At 40.5% G+C, this 18,515-nt stretch overlaps 1 protein-coding gene across 1 annotated transcript in view; it reads right to left on the reverse strand.

Moving 5' to 3' along the window:
• The window catches only part of LOC143287219 (uncharacterized), a 30,757-nt gene extending 12,501 nt beyond the window's left edge, over positions 1-18,256 (reverse strand). Inside the window, exons 1-10 of the mRNA XM_076595165.1 lie at positions 18,128-18,256; positions 17,608-17,664; positions 16,144-16,270; positions 14,178-14,267; positions 13,677-13,864; positions 12,168-12,210; positions 10,850-10,991; positions 7,620-7,756; positions 2,037-2,169; positions 542-770 (exon numbers count right to left, since the gene is read on the reverse strand). Of these exons, the coding sequence (XP_076451280.1) occupies positions 542-770; positions 2,037-2,169; positions 7,620-7,756; positions 10,850-10,991; positions 12,168-12,210; positions 13,677-13,864; positions 14,178-14,267; positions 16,144-16,270; positions 17,608-17,664; positions 18,128-18,176 (1,195 nt within the window). The 5' untranslated portion in view covers positions 18,177-18,256. The remainder of the gene's footprint in view (positions 1-541; positions 771-2,036; positions 2,170-7,619; positions 7,757-10,849; positions 10,992-12,167; positions 12,211-13,676; positions 13,865-14,177; positions 14,268-16,143; positions 16,271-17,607; positions 17,665-18,127) is intronic.
• Between the last annotated feature and the right edge of the window lie 259 nt (positions 18,257-18,515).

Below are 18,515 nucleotides of genomic sequence, written 5' to 3' on the forward strand. Positions count from 1 at the left end.
CGGGTACTGACAACAATATCCAGTGATTACCACACAGAGCGTGACTGGCTGTTGCTCCCCATTGATAATGAAAGTAGACAGACCAAGCTTTCTGACTGGTGTATTTTTAGACTCCTCAACTTTAAAATGTAACAGTGAAAAATCCTGAAATGACACAGATATATATATACGTCATGAGGCAAACAGTGATGCATTTTTCATGATGAATATACATATATATATATATATATATACATCATGGGGCACTGAAGAGCTTAGAAGGTCAAAGGCCCCGTAACCTTTCAAGAAAAGCAGGGCACTGAATTCATATCCACTGTGTCGAAAGCTCAGCAAAGAAAGGCGGGGCCCAATCCTCTCCTTCCACCAGTGTAACCTTCCCCAACCAAAGTCAGGTATCCATTCCCATCAGGGCAGGGTGAGGAAACACAATGTACAGTGCCTTTGCCAAGGACACAACACCATGCCAAAAAAGGGCCTCGAAAGTTGTACAGGTTAAAAAAAAACAAAAAAAACCCAACAAACAAACAGAAATCCCACTTACTGGGTCTTTGCTGCATTCCCATCCTGATTTTTGGAACTGTCAGTATCGGAGGCTGGTAGCACACTCTGGGGGTGGGCGTCAGTTGTAATGGTTGGAGTGGTTTTCTTCCGGAGGACCTGGGCCCTGTAACCACTGGGGTGGAGATGTCCACTGGTTCGAATCTTTCAATATCATCTGCAGGTCTACCTCCATCCTCCTCCATGCTTTCTTCAAACTGAACCGGGCTTATCTGTAACAAACAGAAAGATGTAAACAAAAAGAACAAAAAACAACAATGGAAAAAAAGTCACAACAAAAAGAAAAAAAGAAAGAAAAACATTGTCTCATCATATGGAAACAATTTCAAAGCTACAATCTTCATGTTTAAAATTTTCAAACAATATATTTGTTTAGGAAAAACAAGCGTTTTGCTAATATCTGTAACAAAAAGAAGCATCTGGACTGTGACCAATGTGAAATTTCTGCAAAAGACTGAAAAAGTAAATACACAAAATCAAAGAAAACTAGCTGACTCAACTATGGGCATAAATATGGTATTGACTCTGTCAGTCTGTATTTCAATGTCAGTTTAGTCTGGAATGTCTTTATGTGTGTGTGTGTGTGTGTGTATGTGTGTGTGTGTGTGTGTGTCAGTGTGTTCCTGTAAATCAAGCATGCTATCGTCAGACTACTTCTGGAGAAGTGTATGCAAACCCAGTCTGTATGAAGTGTATACATCACCAGCACCAAATATAATGAAAAAGCTCCCAGAAGTGCTTTCCGATGGGTATCCCAAGACTACCATCAGACCAGGAGAAAAGAAGATCTGCTGAGCCAGCTCTGTTGGCCCTTGCTGCAGACCTGGCAGCACAGGAAAGCCTGTCTGGCCACTGTGTGCAAGGTTCACCATGGGCTCCTGATGTTCTACACCAGCTACACGCCCCAACCCACTGCCACCCAAAGAGCCACTGACAATCCAACAACTCCGTGACTCATGATATTCCCACCCACCACACTCAGTACAGGAGGTCTACCTTTTTTTCCACTCACATCATCTCATCAGAAGTTTCCTGAAAGACATTATCACAGCGCCTTCACTGGATGTCTTCAAAAGGAGACTGCACACTGTGGCACACTCTTTAAAACTGAGGGAAGGTGACTGAATGGTTAGTACACTTATCTATCAATGCAGAGTCCGTGAGGGACCGGGTTCGAATCCAAGTCTCGCCCATTCTCCCAAGTTTGAATGGAAAATCAAACTGAGCATCTATTCATCTGGATGAGACAATAAAGTGAAGAACAAACCCGTGTCAGCATTCAGTGGTCCATGGAAACTAAAACACCCAGAATGCACCCCACCCAAGAAATGAAGAGAATGACTGTTTACATGGAGAGGTGCTAAGAGTTTGACACATAAAAATTCCACTAACAGAAACAAGCGAATGGGGTAACATGGTTTCAGTTCAGGGTAACATGGAAGAACAGTGAACAAAGCTGACACATAAACACTTCTTACAGTGGACAGGTTGACAAGGGCTGGGAGTCTGGTGTCCGAGGCCTCTTGGATGGTGAAGTTCTGGCCACTGGAGGAAAGGTGTGGCACAGTCTCCCTCCCATCTATTGCCTCCTGATCAGTGCCTACATTTTCCCTGCAAGACATATGTGGAAAGAAAACCACAACATTTCCAACATCACCACTATATTTTTAAACAGTATTTTCTTGCCATTAGGGTGGCTTGTCAAAAAAAAAAGAAAAAGAAACTTGCACAAGAAAGTTTTTTAAGTGTGTACTTTGCTTATTTCGTGGCTCTATGTATTACTCCTCAATATACGATGAAGTAATTGTATGTCAAACTGCAGCGTTTGAACAGCCTATCAAGTTAGGCTGAGCATCCCACTGTTCTGATCTAGCTCTGTGGCTGATGTGGTTTCAGAGATGGCAGGTTTCAGTATTTCTCAGCCACTATATCAGCATACTGTTGGATGCATAAACTGACAATGGGGTGTATATACTAAAATATATGCTGTGCCTGCCACAGAATATGGCAGCATGAATATTAGTGTAAAAAAATGGCCATTCATGGACAAGCCCACTCCTGGAGTTTAAGCCCATGAATACACATGAAGGGAAAATATGTCTAAAGCTGTGCAATTTATTCCATACATTTTTTTTTAATGTTTTGTTTGTGAGAGAATGATACCATGGGATTTTTATTTTGCATCTTTATTTTACTGTTTGGAATGAGGATGTTTGTAAAGAATGTTATGTTAATGTCTTTTCTTGTTGTTGTTGCTCCATTTCATGTTGTATCTTTGGATTATTGTATTTTCCTTTTGGAGATGTTTGTAAAGAATGTTGTGTTAATGTCTTGCTATCTCTCTCTCTCTCTCTCTCTCTCTTTACTTATTTATTTTTTTAAATACTCAGTCTATCATCCGAACCATTTTAGTGTCATCACCCTCATACCACTCACAGAAAATTCCCCATTCTCAGCCACAAATGCTCTGCCACAGTCCCAGCATCCCAGAGGCAGCTGTCAGTGTTAGGTCTCCAGGAGGCCACACACCAGAGGAGATCCTGTGTTGCTGCTGAACCACTTGAGTGGTGTTCAGTAGTGTCTGTTCTGATTCAATGTCATACAGAACACCACCACCAAAGGGACAGTAATTGCTCAGTCATGGAGCCAGATTAAGAAACTGCCTCCCCTGGAGTCAAAACTGTCACCACATCTCTCCAATGGCAGTCCCCAAACACCTGTCAGCACAGGAAGACAAACTCACCACAGGCATGAAAGTGGAGAGAAACTCAAAACTGAGGTCACCATGACAGCAGGGGATGAAAGGCCACATAATTCATGACAACCTTTCCGGGTTTTTTTAAGGTGGGTGGGGATGAAGTTGTTGACAATGCTCTTCCACGGAGATCTATTTAGGTTAAGAGGACTATGTGACAAGGCTGCACTCTATGCTTCTTTTCATACTATAGCCAGGAGTAAAAGAGATACAAGCTACCGGCAGTGTTCATGAGGAAATATCAGCAACACTGACAAGGACATGCCCATCAAGTAGTTCACATTCTTTTTGTGTGGCCCCTGTCTTCCCATTTCAGCACACAACACACTCTCAATTAGGAGCCAGTTACAGGCCAAAAATGCTGACAGTGATCTGCCTGTGACTGGGGTTTGAACCCAAGTCTTTCCAGCTGTTAGTCTGTGATGTTGACCACACTGTGGTGCTGGCCATTGTGTCATGTTGGCCTACATCACTGTTTTTATTGTGTTGGGGATTTTGTTTTGAGCATACAGGTGACACACTGGAAGACAGGACAAAGATGACAGAAAGGACAAAGGGAGGCTGGGAAAAGAAGATACAAATAGAAGGAGGAATTTTCTTGTTCCACATTTCAGGAAGGCGGAGATTCTATATGCACAGTACAAATACTCTCCACATGCCAGTGGAAAATTAAAAAAAAACACAAAAATGAAAACCACACATGCTGCTGGATATAAGACACAAATTTAATGCAACTTCATAAAAAATCAACAGTTTTCCATGATAAAAAATAACATTCTTTAAGCAAAAAGGATCAGACCTCAGATTGTTTTCCAAAGATAAATTTATGGAAAGATTAACAATCGATTCCTGGTAACGGCAACATTTTGAACTTGTTTTTTTGTAAACAAATTTAGACCAACCAATACACACACACACACACACATTTGTATGCCAATATATGCATATGCTCAAAAACATGTCACATGCAATGCACAAGATTTTCATTATGTGACATACAGGATTTCACAGCATCATAATCAAGTAAGCAATCAGTCATCAACATTCAATCCAATTTGGTCATGATTTCATTGACACTCATAGGACACTGATGGTTGTGTTTGGAAAGAGGGCACAATCATTTGGTGATAATTTTTTCTCCCCCATAGACTTGTCTACAGATGATGGGGTGACACCAGCAAAACTGGCTGAGGACCACAGAATATGGAGTGCTTTCACTGCCTCATGTGTCCAATGATGCAGAAGCATCAAAGTTTAAGTAACATGAGTTGTGATAAACCTAACAATAATGATACAAGGGATTTATATAGCGCTGCACCTCAAACACGATCAGGGGGGTTACATAGCGCTGCACCTCAAACACATAAAGAGGATTTATATAGCGCTGCACCTCAAACACGATCAGGGGGGTTACATAGCGCTGCACCTCAAACACATAAAGAGGATTTATATAGCACTGCACCTCAAACACATACAGAGGGTTTACATAGCGCTGCACCTCACACACAGTGTCAGTCCTCCGTGCTGCACATTAACAAAACATGCAAGAAGACAAAAATCAAAACACTTAATCTCAACCCCCTCTCTTACCATAACCCTCACAAATGCCCTCCCGCCACCCCCTCCCCACACACACACACAAAACTAACCCACACACACCCACACATCCATGCAACCAGGACAAACTATATAATCACCAGCTCTCTTTTCTTTTTTTCAGACAGCTTAATGTGAAAAAACTGTTGCTACTTATTCAGTTATAAAATTTTGACATGATTTGAACAGCACAAACAACTATGCAAGATGAATACAAGTAAACAGTTAAGGATAAGCGGTTTTAAAAAAGATGCTGACAGGCAGACAGATCCACACATGTGGGCCAGAAAACGGAAAAATCTGTTTTCTAAAGACTTTGAGGTGAGTGACTAGACATCTGGTGTCAGCAGATGGGCAAAGGTGTCTGTCTACCAGAACTGGGAATGTGAAGCAGGTCAGAAAAAAATGTAATGTGTTCAGTTTGCATCACCTGTACCTCACAGTAGCTGTCAGTGTCACTGACCAAAAAAACAAAAAAACCAACAACAAAAATCAAGTCAGCATGACATTTCTACACATACTTAAAACCCCATCAAACATTTACATATTCTGGAGAATGCACACTCTTTCAACTGGATGTTATCAGTATATGTTCATGGGACAGATAAACGGATTGAACAGAGCATGTTAAGTACCGCATTCTTCACGCAGTGAGGACAGCACAACAAAGCAGAATACTAAATGTAAATGAATGTAAAAACTGAACACCCCCACCCCCGAAAACCTTCTTGCAGTCCTCCACACCCTCCCCTTATATCCCTTTATGTCAAAGAACCTCAACTGTTCTCTCTGCCTTCTTGTTCAAACATATTTGTTTTTCCTCATCCATCTTAAACATGGATGAACCTTTTCAAATCTACAACTTTTTCATTGAGTTCTTCATTACATTTTTCAGCCTCTTCCAGTTTAGTTTTGATTGCATTATTCTCAAATTTTACTTTCACTGGCAGAATGTCTGTTCTATCAGTATTTATGAGCCTGTCATTACCCTCTGTCACATGTTGCTCAAGCTGAGCAAGTTTACCCTGTAATTACTGCATTTGCACCACTCTACTGAATATCACTCTTTGCTCAACATTCTGGTTATTGTTCTTGTTTACCAGTCATCACGCAGTTATCACTAATATCCTGTTGCTGTAAACATGCTGTCACTTAAGATTGAAATTTTCATCCCTGTTTGCCACTTTATGAATTTCTGTTTACACCTTCTAAGAATCCAATTAACAATCATACAACCACTTCACATCACCAAACTTGCCAGTCAACTTCAGTCAACAATCACACAGCCACTTAACATAACCAAACTTGCCAGTCAACTTCAGTCAACAATCACACAGCCACTTAACATAACCAAACTTGCCAGTCAACTTCAGTCAACAATCACACAGCCACTTAACATCACCAAACTTGCCGGTCAACTTCAGTCAACAATCACACAGCCACTTAACATAACCAAACTTGCCAGTCAACTTCAGTCAACAATCACACAGCCACTTAACATCACCAAACTTGCCAGTCAACTTCAGTCAACAATCACACAGCCACTTAACATGACCAAACTTGCCAATCTACTTCAGTCAACAATCACACAGCCACTTAACATCACCAAACTTGCCAGTAAACTTCAGTCAACAATCACACAGCCACTTAACATAACCAAACTTGCCGGTCAACTTCAGTCAACAATCACACAGCCACTTAACATAACCAAAATCACATCACCAAACTTGCCAATTAACTTCAGTCAACAATCACACAGCCACTTAACATAACCAAACTTGCCAGTCAACTTAAGTTAACAATCACACTCCCACTTTACATAACCAAACTTGCCGGTCAACTTCAGTCAACAATCACACAGCCACTTAACATAACCAAACTTGCCAGTCAACTTCAGTCAACAATCACACAGCCACTTAACATCACCAAACTTGCCAATCAACTTCAGTCAACAATCACACAGCCACTTAACATCACCAAACTTGCCAATCAACTTCAGTCAACAATCACACAGCCACTTAACATCACCAAACTTGCCAGTCAACTTCAGTCAACAATCACACAGCCACTTAACATAACCAAACTTGCCAGTCAACTTCAGTCAACAATCACACAGCCACTTAACATAACCAAACTTGCCAGTCAACTTCAGTCAACAATCACACAGCCACTTCACATCACCAAACTTGCCAATCAACTTCAGTCAACAATCACACAGCCACTTAACATAACCAAACTTGCCAGTCAACTTCAGTCAACAATCACACAGCCACTTAACATGACCAAACTTGCCGGTCAACTTCAGTCAACAATCACACAGCCACTTAACATAACCAAACTTGCCGGTTAACTTCAGTCAACAATCACACAGCCACTTAACATGACCAAACTTGCCAGTCAACTTCAGTCAACAATCACACAGCCACTTAACATGACCAAACTTGCCGGTTAACTTGTCTAGCCAGAAGGGGAGAAGGGGAGGGTGCAGTCAGACATGACATTTCCACAGCTATCCAACATGCCACCAGAGATGTATACATAACCAAGCCATAAAAGAAGCATGCTTTCTCTTTCAGCTGGACGCTATCAGTATGTACTTGTGGGGCAGAAAAACGGAAAGAACAGAGCACATATGGTTCCATCATCTTTCAGCAGTGATGCCAGCAGCACAAAGAAGAAGAGAAGAAAGAAGTAAAAACAGAAATGGTACTTTTCCCTCTCCACTCCTCCTGTGTCCCCTCCATCGCCGGACACCAGGGTGAGGTCCTCCTCCGCCACACTGTCCTCTGTCTCTTCTTTCTCCGAGGGTTCCGTCAGGGAGAGATGAGATGACTCAGTGTCCATATCCTGGGAAACAGACAGGTCATGCCACATAGTTTTGGTTTCACTTTCTCAAGGTGGCACCATTGCATTGGGACACATCCATATACGCTACACCACACTGCTACACGGATGTCTGACCAGCAGCATAATGAAACACGCTAGTTAGCCCTTGAGTTAGTTAGTTATGCCCATCACACTCCCCGGAGCATAGGCCGCTCACAACAGTCCGCCAGAGTCCTCTGTCCTCGGCTACCCTTTCTAATTGTCTCCAGGTGTGCCCCATCTTCTTGGTGTCTGCCTCGAGGTCACGTCACCAGGTGTTTCTTGGCCTTCCTCTCTTCCGTTTGCCCTGGGGATTCCATTTTAGTGTCTGCCTGGTGATGTTACTGTCTGGCTTCCTCAGGGTGTGCCCGATCCATCTCCATCTTCTACGCCAAAACTCGTCTTTGGCTGGCAGCTGGTTGGTACGCTGCCACAGGTCAGCGTTGCTGATAGTGTCGGGCCAGCGTATCTGGAGGATCCTTCTCAGGCAGCTGTTGATGAAGGTCTGCACTTTCCTGATGGTGGTCTTTGTTGTCCTCCATGTCTCTGCTCCATACAGAAGGACTGACTTGACGCTGGAGTTGAACAGCCTGATCTTCGTGCTAATCAACAACACCTTGGAGTTCCAGATGTTCTTCAGTTGTAAGTATGCTGCCCTCGCTTTGCCGATTCTTGCTCTGACATCTGCGTCTGTGCCACCCTGCTTGTCGATGATGCTGCCCAAGTATGTGAAGGCCTCTACCTCTTCCAGCTTGCTCCTGTGCACTGTGACTGGGTCCTCTCTTGCTGTGTTGATCTTGAGGATCTTGGTCTTGCCCTTGTGGATGTTGAGGCCGACTTGTGATGAGGTGGCTGCCAGCTTTGTTGTCTTGTCCTGCATTTGCTGGTGACTGTGGGAAAGCAGGGCCAGGTCATCCGCAAAGTCCATGTCATCTAGCTGGTCAAGCAGTGTCCACTGGATTCCGTTTCTTCTGTCTGATGTTGATGTTTTCATGGTCCAGTCGATTGCCAGGAGGAAGAGGAAAGGTGACAGGAGACAGCCTTGCCTGACTCCAGTCTTCACCTCAAAGCTGTCTGTGAGCTGTCCTCCATGGACCACCCAGCACCTCATTCCCTCAGAAGGGTTCTTGAGTGCTTGCATGTAATATGTTTGTGTACCTATCAGAGTGGATTTTTTTGACAAATGTTTGCCAGAAGACAATGTTTATGTTGCCACCAAGTGCATGCTGCATACAGGTTCTCTCGGTTTATCATCTCATCCAAACAACTAAATGATCAGTTTGATTTTCCAGTCAAACTTGGGAGAAAGGGTGAGACCAGGATTTGAACCCAGACCCTAACAAACACTAAAATGGCAGATAAGTATCTTAACCCTTTTGCTGGCAGGGAAATAAGATTTAAGTGAAATCTATTTGCCAGGGTTTTTTCCACAAAAAACAGGTACATATTTTCAAAAAATTCTGTGCTCTCTGTTATTGGAGAAAGACCCGTAAAAGTATATATTTTCTGAAAGGTAAATGAATAAAGAATACAGAACACATGATGTTTTCCAATTTTATATATTTTCAGTGACATGCTGTTGTTTTGAAATCACTGTTTTGTTTTCTGTCACATTTTCAACTTGTTCATTACAAACATTAGTCAGGTAATTTGCACTAAATATCATATTTTTCTGGACAAATGGATAATACCTTCACACACAAATTATAATAGAACAACCACAATAAAAATAAACAAAATGAAATAAAAAAAGAAAACAAAAACAGACAGATACACAAATCAATGCACTGTGACTTCTCCAAGTGATAACATGGATGTGAGGCCACACTTCTCGGTCTCCACCCCCCTCCTCTTCACCCCTCTCACACGCTCACTTTATCCAGTTCTCATCAGACAGTGTTGGCTCAGTGCCATGAAAATCACTCACACTGTGTTCTGCTAATAATTCAGTCACTTTCTGTCATCTGCTAAAGCTGTACAGCCGGCATCACTCACTGATAGTCGTATCTTGGCCAGTCTCTTCATTGCTCCCTTTATTTTCTATCAGATCATCCGATAAAAGTTTATCACTGTCTTCTTCAAATTTACGCTTCAATTCTTTCTGAGCATCAGCTAAAGGAAGCAATCTTGGTTGATTTAGTGCACCATGATCGCATGTCTTGAGCATGGTGTCCGACATTTTGTTGAGCGAGCGAGGAGAGGAGCCAGGCAAACACTGTGGCAGTAACCCAACCAAAATGTTCAAATAAAGGACTGCCTCATGACATAGATGGGGTTTCTAGCTATGAATTAATCTAGAAAGATTCCCCAAGCTAAAGCTACCAGTATTTTTGTCAACGAACGAACTCAATGTAAACCAGGGAAAAGTCAGAATATTTCGATGACGAGTTATCTCGTCATTGTGGCAACAAAATGTACATGCTTGCGCTGAGTTATCTCGTCATACAGGCAGCCTAGGGGTTAACCATTCTCCTACCTTCCTCCTAACCACAGTACAACACAAACCAATATTGCAAAGCATAACTTTACACCGCTTTGTTGTCGGAGACATAGATATGAAGTAGAAATCTTCATTCAGGGTCAACAAAGTAAACTAAAACCTTCGTGTTAAACAAATACATTTTTGTAAGTTGCACAGAAGTATTTCAGACAAAACCACGGCTGGAAGGAGACAAGGGAACAAGACATATGCCTAATCACCATGATGCTTAATTGAAATTATTTGTGCTTAAAAGCTAGCATCATTATTGTATCAATGTACAATCATAACATCAACAGGAAGTATTCTGTTCTTTTGAAGCATAACTCTATCCTACCAGGAACTGGAGGGGGTGAGGGTTTGAGTAAGAAGAGGGAAAAGGGCAAGAGAAAAAGGAACTGTACAAGGAAGATAACAAAAAAAGGGGTGGGAGACAAAGCACTGTCTGCTCTGCCAAAGAGGCAGCAGACACAGGCAAAGGAGAAAATGGAGGAGGGTGGGTATGAGGAGGAAGGGGGACGAGGGAGAACAGATTTAGAATCTATAATGTTTTGTGTGTTTATTCAATCCAAAAACAAGAAAAAATTCACACTGACCTGAGCAGACTCGTTAGGAGTGACTGAGACCGATATATTCTTTTCCCGGATTTCTTTCAGCTTTGCCTGAAGGTTTTCCTTCTCTCTCACAGCAGCCAGCAGCTCCTCCTCCTTTCTTCCAATTGACACCCACTTCTCTGCGCTTCACGCTGGTTAAGGGAATGGTTTTCTAGGTGTCAATTTTCTGTTAGTACGCTGACTGCTTCTTCTTCCTCTGCATTCATGGGCTGCTTCTCCCATGTTCACTCATATCTTGCAAGGTTGTTGTTGTTTTCCTGTATGTATATGATCATATTTCTTCTGAAGTAGTCATTTAGGTAGTATTTAGGTAGCCACAGCCTGTTTTTGAGGTTATGCATGGATATCTTTCCATAGCCCTTCAAATGCTGATATAGATTACAGGATCTTTAATGTGCGTATTCGATCATTTGTATGTGAATACACATGAAGGGGAGTTAAGACACCAGCAGCTCTGCACATTTGTTGACCTGGAAGACCAAAAAAACATATCTCAACCCTGAACCAAGGTACCAATACCAGAACTGATCCTCAGAATTAAGTCCAACACTTACCAGTCAGTTACTGCATCTGTTATCAATGAATGCAATAAACGATGACAAACTGCATTTTTTAGATAATCAGACAGGCCTTCACTCATGTCTCTGAACCATCAGGTTACATCTCTTCAACTGACTACCCTTTTCTTTCATAAACTTTGTAATAATTTATCCATATCAAAGGGTATGAAAGAATATTTCCAAAAAACAGAAAGCCGGTCAGAAGCCAGACAACCCCTTATAACTGGAATTTGGATATTCTGCTAGTAACTGTGCTCATAGCTTGCTGGGTATTGTTGGGTATTAAACTCTTGGAATCAAATATATCGAACACCGTACAAATTACATGCTTTCTACAAGTAGTAACTGTGCTCATAGTTTGCTGGGTATTGTTGGGTATTAAAATCTTGAAATCAAATATATAGAACACGGTACAAATTACATGCTTTCTACGAAGACTGCTCTGATCAGACAACAGACTTTTACACACATCTTTTTTTCTTATTCTAAATCAGATAACACATTTGGTTTTGTAACTTTCATTATATTGCCTCACATTTTCTGTCATGACACTTTCCACCCCAAAGTCTAGTGTCCCCTCCACCCCTTCCTGATCCTTACAGGCATAATAACACGGAATTCAAAATTTCTTTTCATAGTTTCTAAGATTAATAAACCTTGAAGTCAACAGTTAATACTGCTTGAACAAATGCAAATTTTGGACTAACAATAGTTTGAAATATTGTGTTACAAAAAGATACATCTTGATGCAAAATCTGTACCAGTCTCTGAAGTCAAGTTCATCTGCAAAAAAAGAAAAAAACAACAACAAAAGCATGAAATTAAACTTGAATACACCTCTTCAAAGTAATCAAGACAGGGAAATTTTACAAAGGGAAAATAATAAAGCAGTTCAAAGGTAAGACTCAGTCATGAGAAAGAATGAAGAAGTGGAATTCCTACTTACATATCCAGCCATTTTCTCATCTCTCTTGTTAGCTTTGGCACTCATACACATATGAATGTTTACACAAATGCACGCATCTCTACATATCAAACCATACTCTTTCACAGGCATGCATGTATGCTGACACACACAGATTTTTGTATTATGTATTTCTCTTTTCATCACAAAAGATTTCTCTGTGTGAAATTCGGGCTGCTCTCCCCAGGGAGAGCACGTCACTACACTACAGCACCACCCATTTTTATGTATTTTTTCCTGCGTGCAGTTTTATTTGATTTTCCCGCTGAAGTGGATTTTTCTACAGAATTTTGCCAGGAACAACCCTTTTGTTGCAGTGGGTTCTTTTATATGCGCTAAGTGCATGCTGCACACGGGACCTCGGTTTATCAACTCATCCGAATGACTAGCATCCAGACCACCAATCAAGGTGTAGTGGAGGGCGAGAAAATACTGGCGGCTGAGCCGTGATTCAAACCAGAGCGCTCAGATTCTCTCGCTGCCTAGGTGGACGCGTTAGCTCTAGGCCATCACAAGAATATGCATATAAACACAAACCTAACATGTTTCAAACATATATACCTAGCCACCTCTTTCTAACACTAGCAAACACACACATGCAAACAGACACACAAATGCATGTGCACACAAATTTTTTTTCCTCCCCGTTGCTTTTTGGAAGCAGGGGGTATTGGTTGCTTTTTTTCTTACCCTTATCTAATATCATTTGAGTGAACAGGCTTTAAACTAAAGAATGAACAAATGATACACATAAATACAGCACTTGAACTATAGTGTTTTCCAGAATATCTGCTTTATAATTTCCGTTATCACAGCCATACAAACACACACCTCATCTAGTTTTTGTTTTGAACAGCTCATCAATGCACCCACTAGTAAAACGATGCTATGCCCATAAATATGGTGCTTTGACCACATTGTTTTCAAGATGAAGTGCTACATAAATACCACTTACATCGTCAAACACACACATACCTTATCAAGTGCTTGTTTCAAACAACCCATTCCTGCACCTCGGTGGTAACATTGATAAACAAACACATACTTAATCTAGTATTTGTTTTAACAACTCATCCATGCACCCAAACAGCGAAACAACGCTATGCACATAAATATTGCGGTGTGACTGTACCGTTTTCAAGATTAAGTGCTACACAAATACCATGAACATTGTCAAACACAAACCTCATCAAGTGTTTGTTTCAAACAACCCATCCCTGGATTTGTCCGAACGCAGTGATGCCTCCTTGAGTAACTAAACTGAACTGAACATCCCTGCACCCACCCTGAGCCCTCCTGATTTTGCCCTGCAGCTGGTTCTTCCTTTGCTGCCATTTGTCCTGCTCGGCCTGGGACTGTGCCAGTCGATCTTCCTCCTCCAGCATCTTCTGGTACAGGGCCAGTGCCTTGTACTGGGCTTCGTAGTCAGACCACGTCTTCTCATACATCTGCACCGTGTCTTCCAGTTCACGCCTGTCACAGCAAAGGAAAGGTTTCTTCTTAAGAGTACTGCAGCAATGTGTTCATCAAAGTCTCTCTTTTTCTGTTTGAAGTTCTATAACACTGTGAATTAAGTTGTCTTGTACCCTGAATGAATTTTGTTTTCAAATCGAAGCTGTGTCTGTGTTATTAGTGGTCCCAACAAAATGTGGTGCAGAATAAAAACAAGTGCACAAATATATATAGCAACACAAACACTACAGGTATTTGAGAGACAGAGAGAGAGAGAGCGAGAACGCACGCATGCACACATGCACGCACGCACATATATACACCCTTTACCTACCGTTGTTTATTATTTTCAAACTGTAGTGCATCCAGATGTTTTGACAGGGCATCCCTATGAGCTTGAAGCACACACTTGCTCTTCTTCAGACTGCAAACACATCATGAACCATGCTTGATCATTTTATTGTACATATCACTTTTCCTCACATAATATGTTCACATTATGTAAAAGCTCACAATGACACACACACATGTTCGCAGATTTCTGTGTGGTTTGAGTTACTGACACAGACTGCTACAATCTTCTGAAAACAGCTGCCCACCTTAACCATAACTGAGCTTGGTTCAAATCCAGAAGAACTGAAAACGTTTGTTTACATTTGTGCTTTCTTCAGTCACACTCCAATAAAGCTTAACATACAGATTCAGTTCTTGAAAAACATCCCCTAAAATAAATCAAGGGGTGGAAAGATACAACTGTTCACAGGATACTGAGGTGAATGAAAGTCATAGTCATTTTAAGACTTTCTCCTTCACTCATCTACTTGTCTGGAACAAATCAATGGGTCCTGATATAACTTCAGTTAAATGATTAACCCATAGAGCACGATGGGCCACGATTGTGGCTTCCCTTATGAAGCACGATGGGCCAAAATTGTGGCTCTGTTTATAAAAGGTCCTAAATCATCCAGCTATACTTGACAGCCATCGCAAAACTGCCTCGTTCTGGTGTTACTGCTTTCCTGCTTGTGTATCCACAAACTCTGACCGAGTTTGAAAGTCCAGATCTATGTATTTTTTGTAAACAGTGAATGACACTTCAGTTGACAAAGCTCAGGAAATGAGTGACCATGTCACTAGAGATGATTTGTTTGCTGACAGGGATTCTGGCTAAAACGGCTTTGTTATTTTGACACTTCAGCAAGCGGGCTTGCTTGTTGTTCATTCAGTTTTGTGTCTCCAGCCACTAAAAGTGGGGGTGGCTGATAGGGGTGGGGAGGGGTGGCAAAGTAGGTTAGGCATGGATCCACTGCTAACACTTGACCAAATGAAGCTAGAAAACTGGGAATTAATTTGATTTAAAGCATTCTTGCTGCTTTTGAAAGCAACATGAGCTAAAAGAAAACTTTTATTTCTGTTTTGCCTGTGATTGCTTCAAGTATTGTAGATGTGCGCGCATGTGGTGTTGGTGGACGTGTCTCAAACAAAGAACAAAATGCTTATAATTTCATTGTTACAGTTATATTCATATCATGATTTTGCAGCCAGAACATTCTTCTGTGCAGTTTAATGCCAATTTTTAGATTTTGACTCTGTGACAGATGTGAAAATACCTATAAATACTGTGGTTGGTGTTTTGGAAAATAAGTGTGCCAAAATTTGTTGATTATATCCTGTGGAATATCTCAAACTATATACAAGGTACAGCCTTTTTCTTACTTTTAACTGATTCTTCATTCACTCTACTTTCCAAAAATGTATAGGTTTATCTATCTATTCTTACTAATAAGCATATAAATGCCCCAAATCAGAGCACAGGTAGCGGAAGCAAACAGTCCCTTTGTTTTAAGCATGATTTCTGTATGCACGTTTTATTATATCCAGCACTTTAAGGGTTAACATAAGTAACACCTCACCAGTGTGGCTTTCCTTAGAGTCATCGGAGAAGATATTCAGAGGGTTGTATTATGTCACATGAAGCAAAAATACAAAACTGCATGTGTTTTTTTTTTCTTTCCCATAAACCTCTCCTTTTCACATGCTCTGAAACCACACAGGCAAGAACAGCAAAGGAGATAAGATGGAATATCACCATTCATAGTTATCTTTTCTTTCTTTTTTTCAATTTCCACAGATGAAGCTATTTCACTGTATTCTTTTCATTCCTCAACTTTCCCCTTTCACTCCAATCTTTCCATCTCATACTGTTACATCAGATGAATTAATTCAAGCAAAAATACATTCTGCCATCAAACAAACAAAAACCATAACACAAAAGAGAAAAATGTACACCACTTTCAAACCTTTCTAATGTGTTTTTGTTGTGGACAAGTTGTTTGTGGTTGTTTTTAGTGTCAGCCTCCAACGTGGTGATCTGAGACTGCAGGTCAGCAATGACTCTCTGCTTCTCTTCTTCCTGGGACTCCAAGTCTGCAAGCACAGTCATTGAGTCAATACAGAAAGTAATGTACAAAAACAACAGTTTATATATAAACATATCTATCTATATAGATAGATATATACATATGTGTGTGTGTGTGTGTGTGTGTGTGTGTGTTGTATGACTGACTTAATGGGACTCCGGGAACATATAACTGTGCATCGAGAGGATTTCTTCTTTTTTTTTTAATACAGTCAAGTATGTCCACGAAGACGCTTTAGACATTACTACAGTCTATAGGGTATCATATTTATAAAGCTGAATGAGAAAGTAAATGCATTAATCATATTTTTATTGCTGGATGTTAAACAAAACAGCAGATACCATCATTGCTTGGCACATACAGGAAAAAAAATCGCCTGCAGAATGTTTTAACAACTTCTGTTGTCATAAGGCTAATTTTCCACTTAAAACCTTTTGCAAATTTCTTCTTCAAAGTTTGTATGCTGCAACTCAACAAGCACCCATTCCACCGTACCCCCTTCCACCAAATACATAACCACTTATGCAGCAATACTGTTTCTGAGGCTGGTTCATATTTCCATTTCCTACCAAATGCTGATTTGGATTACAGGACCTTTGAAATATACACTGATCTTCAGCATACATATACACATGATGGAGGTTAACAAAACTGAGCAGGTCTGCAATCACACTGAACTGGGAATACCAGGAGCAGCCAAGATTCAAACCAAACACCTTAATCAGCCCCTGGACAGAAATCCAACATTCCAACCATTATTTACCACACTTGTCAATTTGCATGTTATTCTTCTTTACATCCAAATGCAAAACTTGCATCCTGCATCACATAAATAATGAAAATATTCCATGGGATACATTATGTAGTACGTTTTGTGATTGCTGTACCATTTGTGCCCTCTCAGTGGCTTTACTCTCATGCCGTTTATTCCATATCTCCTGTACAGACACGTTCACTTGTTCCTGCAGCCTCAGCGGCAGCAGTCCATTAAAAACTATGAAAACCATGTGCAGTCCATTAGAAGCTATCAATGTCAAAGAAAACATGGGTGAGTATGTGTGTCTGTGCAGATGTGAGCATGTGCATCTGTGCATGTAGTGCACATGATTTGTAAATGTGTAAACTGTTATGTGCATCATGGTGTGAAAATTACAAATGAGCAATAGCCCTGTGTGTGTGTGTGTGTGTGTGTGTGTGTGTGTGTGTGTGTGTGTGTGTGTGTGTGTACAAGTGAAAGTGTGCACATGTGTGCAAGAACTTTGTAACACACAAACTAAAAATGGGTCATAGCTTTATGTTTCTGGTTAAATTACACTGCTTCTGACAGTTTGTTTTTGTACTTACATGCATTCCTCTGGTTTTCTTTTTCAATCATTTTAACATGCTGCTGGTTTTCATACTCTGAAAAAGAATGAATCAAATAAATCACACTCAAAGAATCATTACTTTAACCAGCATTTATAAACTTCCTCATAAATACCGTAATGAGGTATTAAGTTGTAAGTCATACATTTACATATGAACAAATACACAGAAAATGAAAAAGCGGAAGACTGAAAAAGATATAACAAATAACTATAATAACAAACAAAATATACTGCAAATAACCCAATGATAAAAGCTTTTCTTATATCAACATTCAAACACAATCATAACAATTTCTCCTCCGTGCTATCAGTTACACAAAAAAATTTAAAACAAAAGACAGACAAAACCTGTCATTAGTCAAGCTTTAAAAAAACTTTTAAAAAGTTACAATGATTCAGGGGGAAGAGTGGGCGTGGGTGTGGGTGTGTGTGTGAGGGTTTCCAACAAAAAGTTCAAAACATATAAATACAGAAAATGCCAACAAGTATATTCTTACCTAAAGAGTGAATGAGCGCATCTAGATCTGATCCTGGGTTAAAAGCCATTTTTTCTTGTGATGCCTTGACCGTGACCCTGGAAAACAAGAAAACAAAACAGATCCTTTGTGGTGCTGATTAATGACATTCCTGATTTTTCTTTTGCTGGTTAGAGCTGTATAATCTGAGGAACTATTTTCCTTCCACTGAGATTTCATACTTTCATATACTCTCCCGAAGTATTGTGTTTAGATTTGATTTTGCTTCTTAAATGCTGTTACATCTTCCATATAATATACAGCATAATATACTAATATAATTTAAGTTGCATTATCCTCATACTGCTCATCTTGCATCCCCCCTACACAGCCATACCAGGATCGTTCTGTCACAGTCCTAGTGCTGGCA

The sequence above is a fragment of the Babylonia areolata genome, chromosome 11 (assembly GCF_041734735.1).
Source record: "Babylonia areolata isolate BAREFJ2019XMU chromosome 11, ASM4173473v1, whole genome shotgun sequence".
Taxonomy (NCBI): Eukaryota; Metazoa; Mollusca; class Gastropoda; order Neogastropoda; family Buccinidae; genus Babylonia; species Babylonia areolata.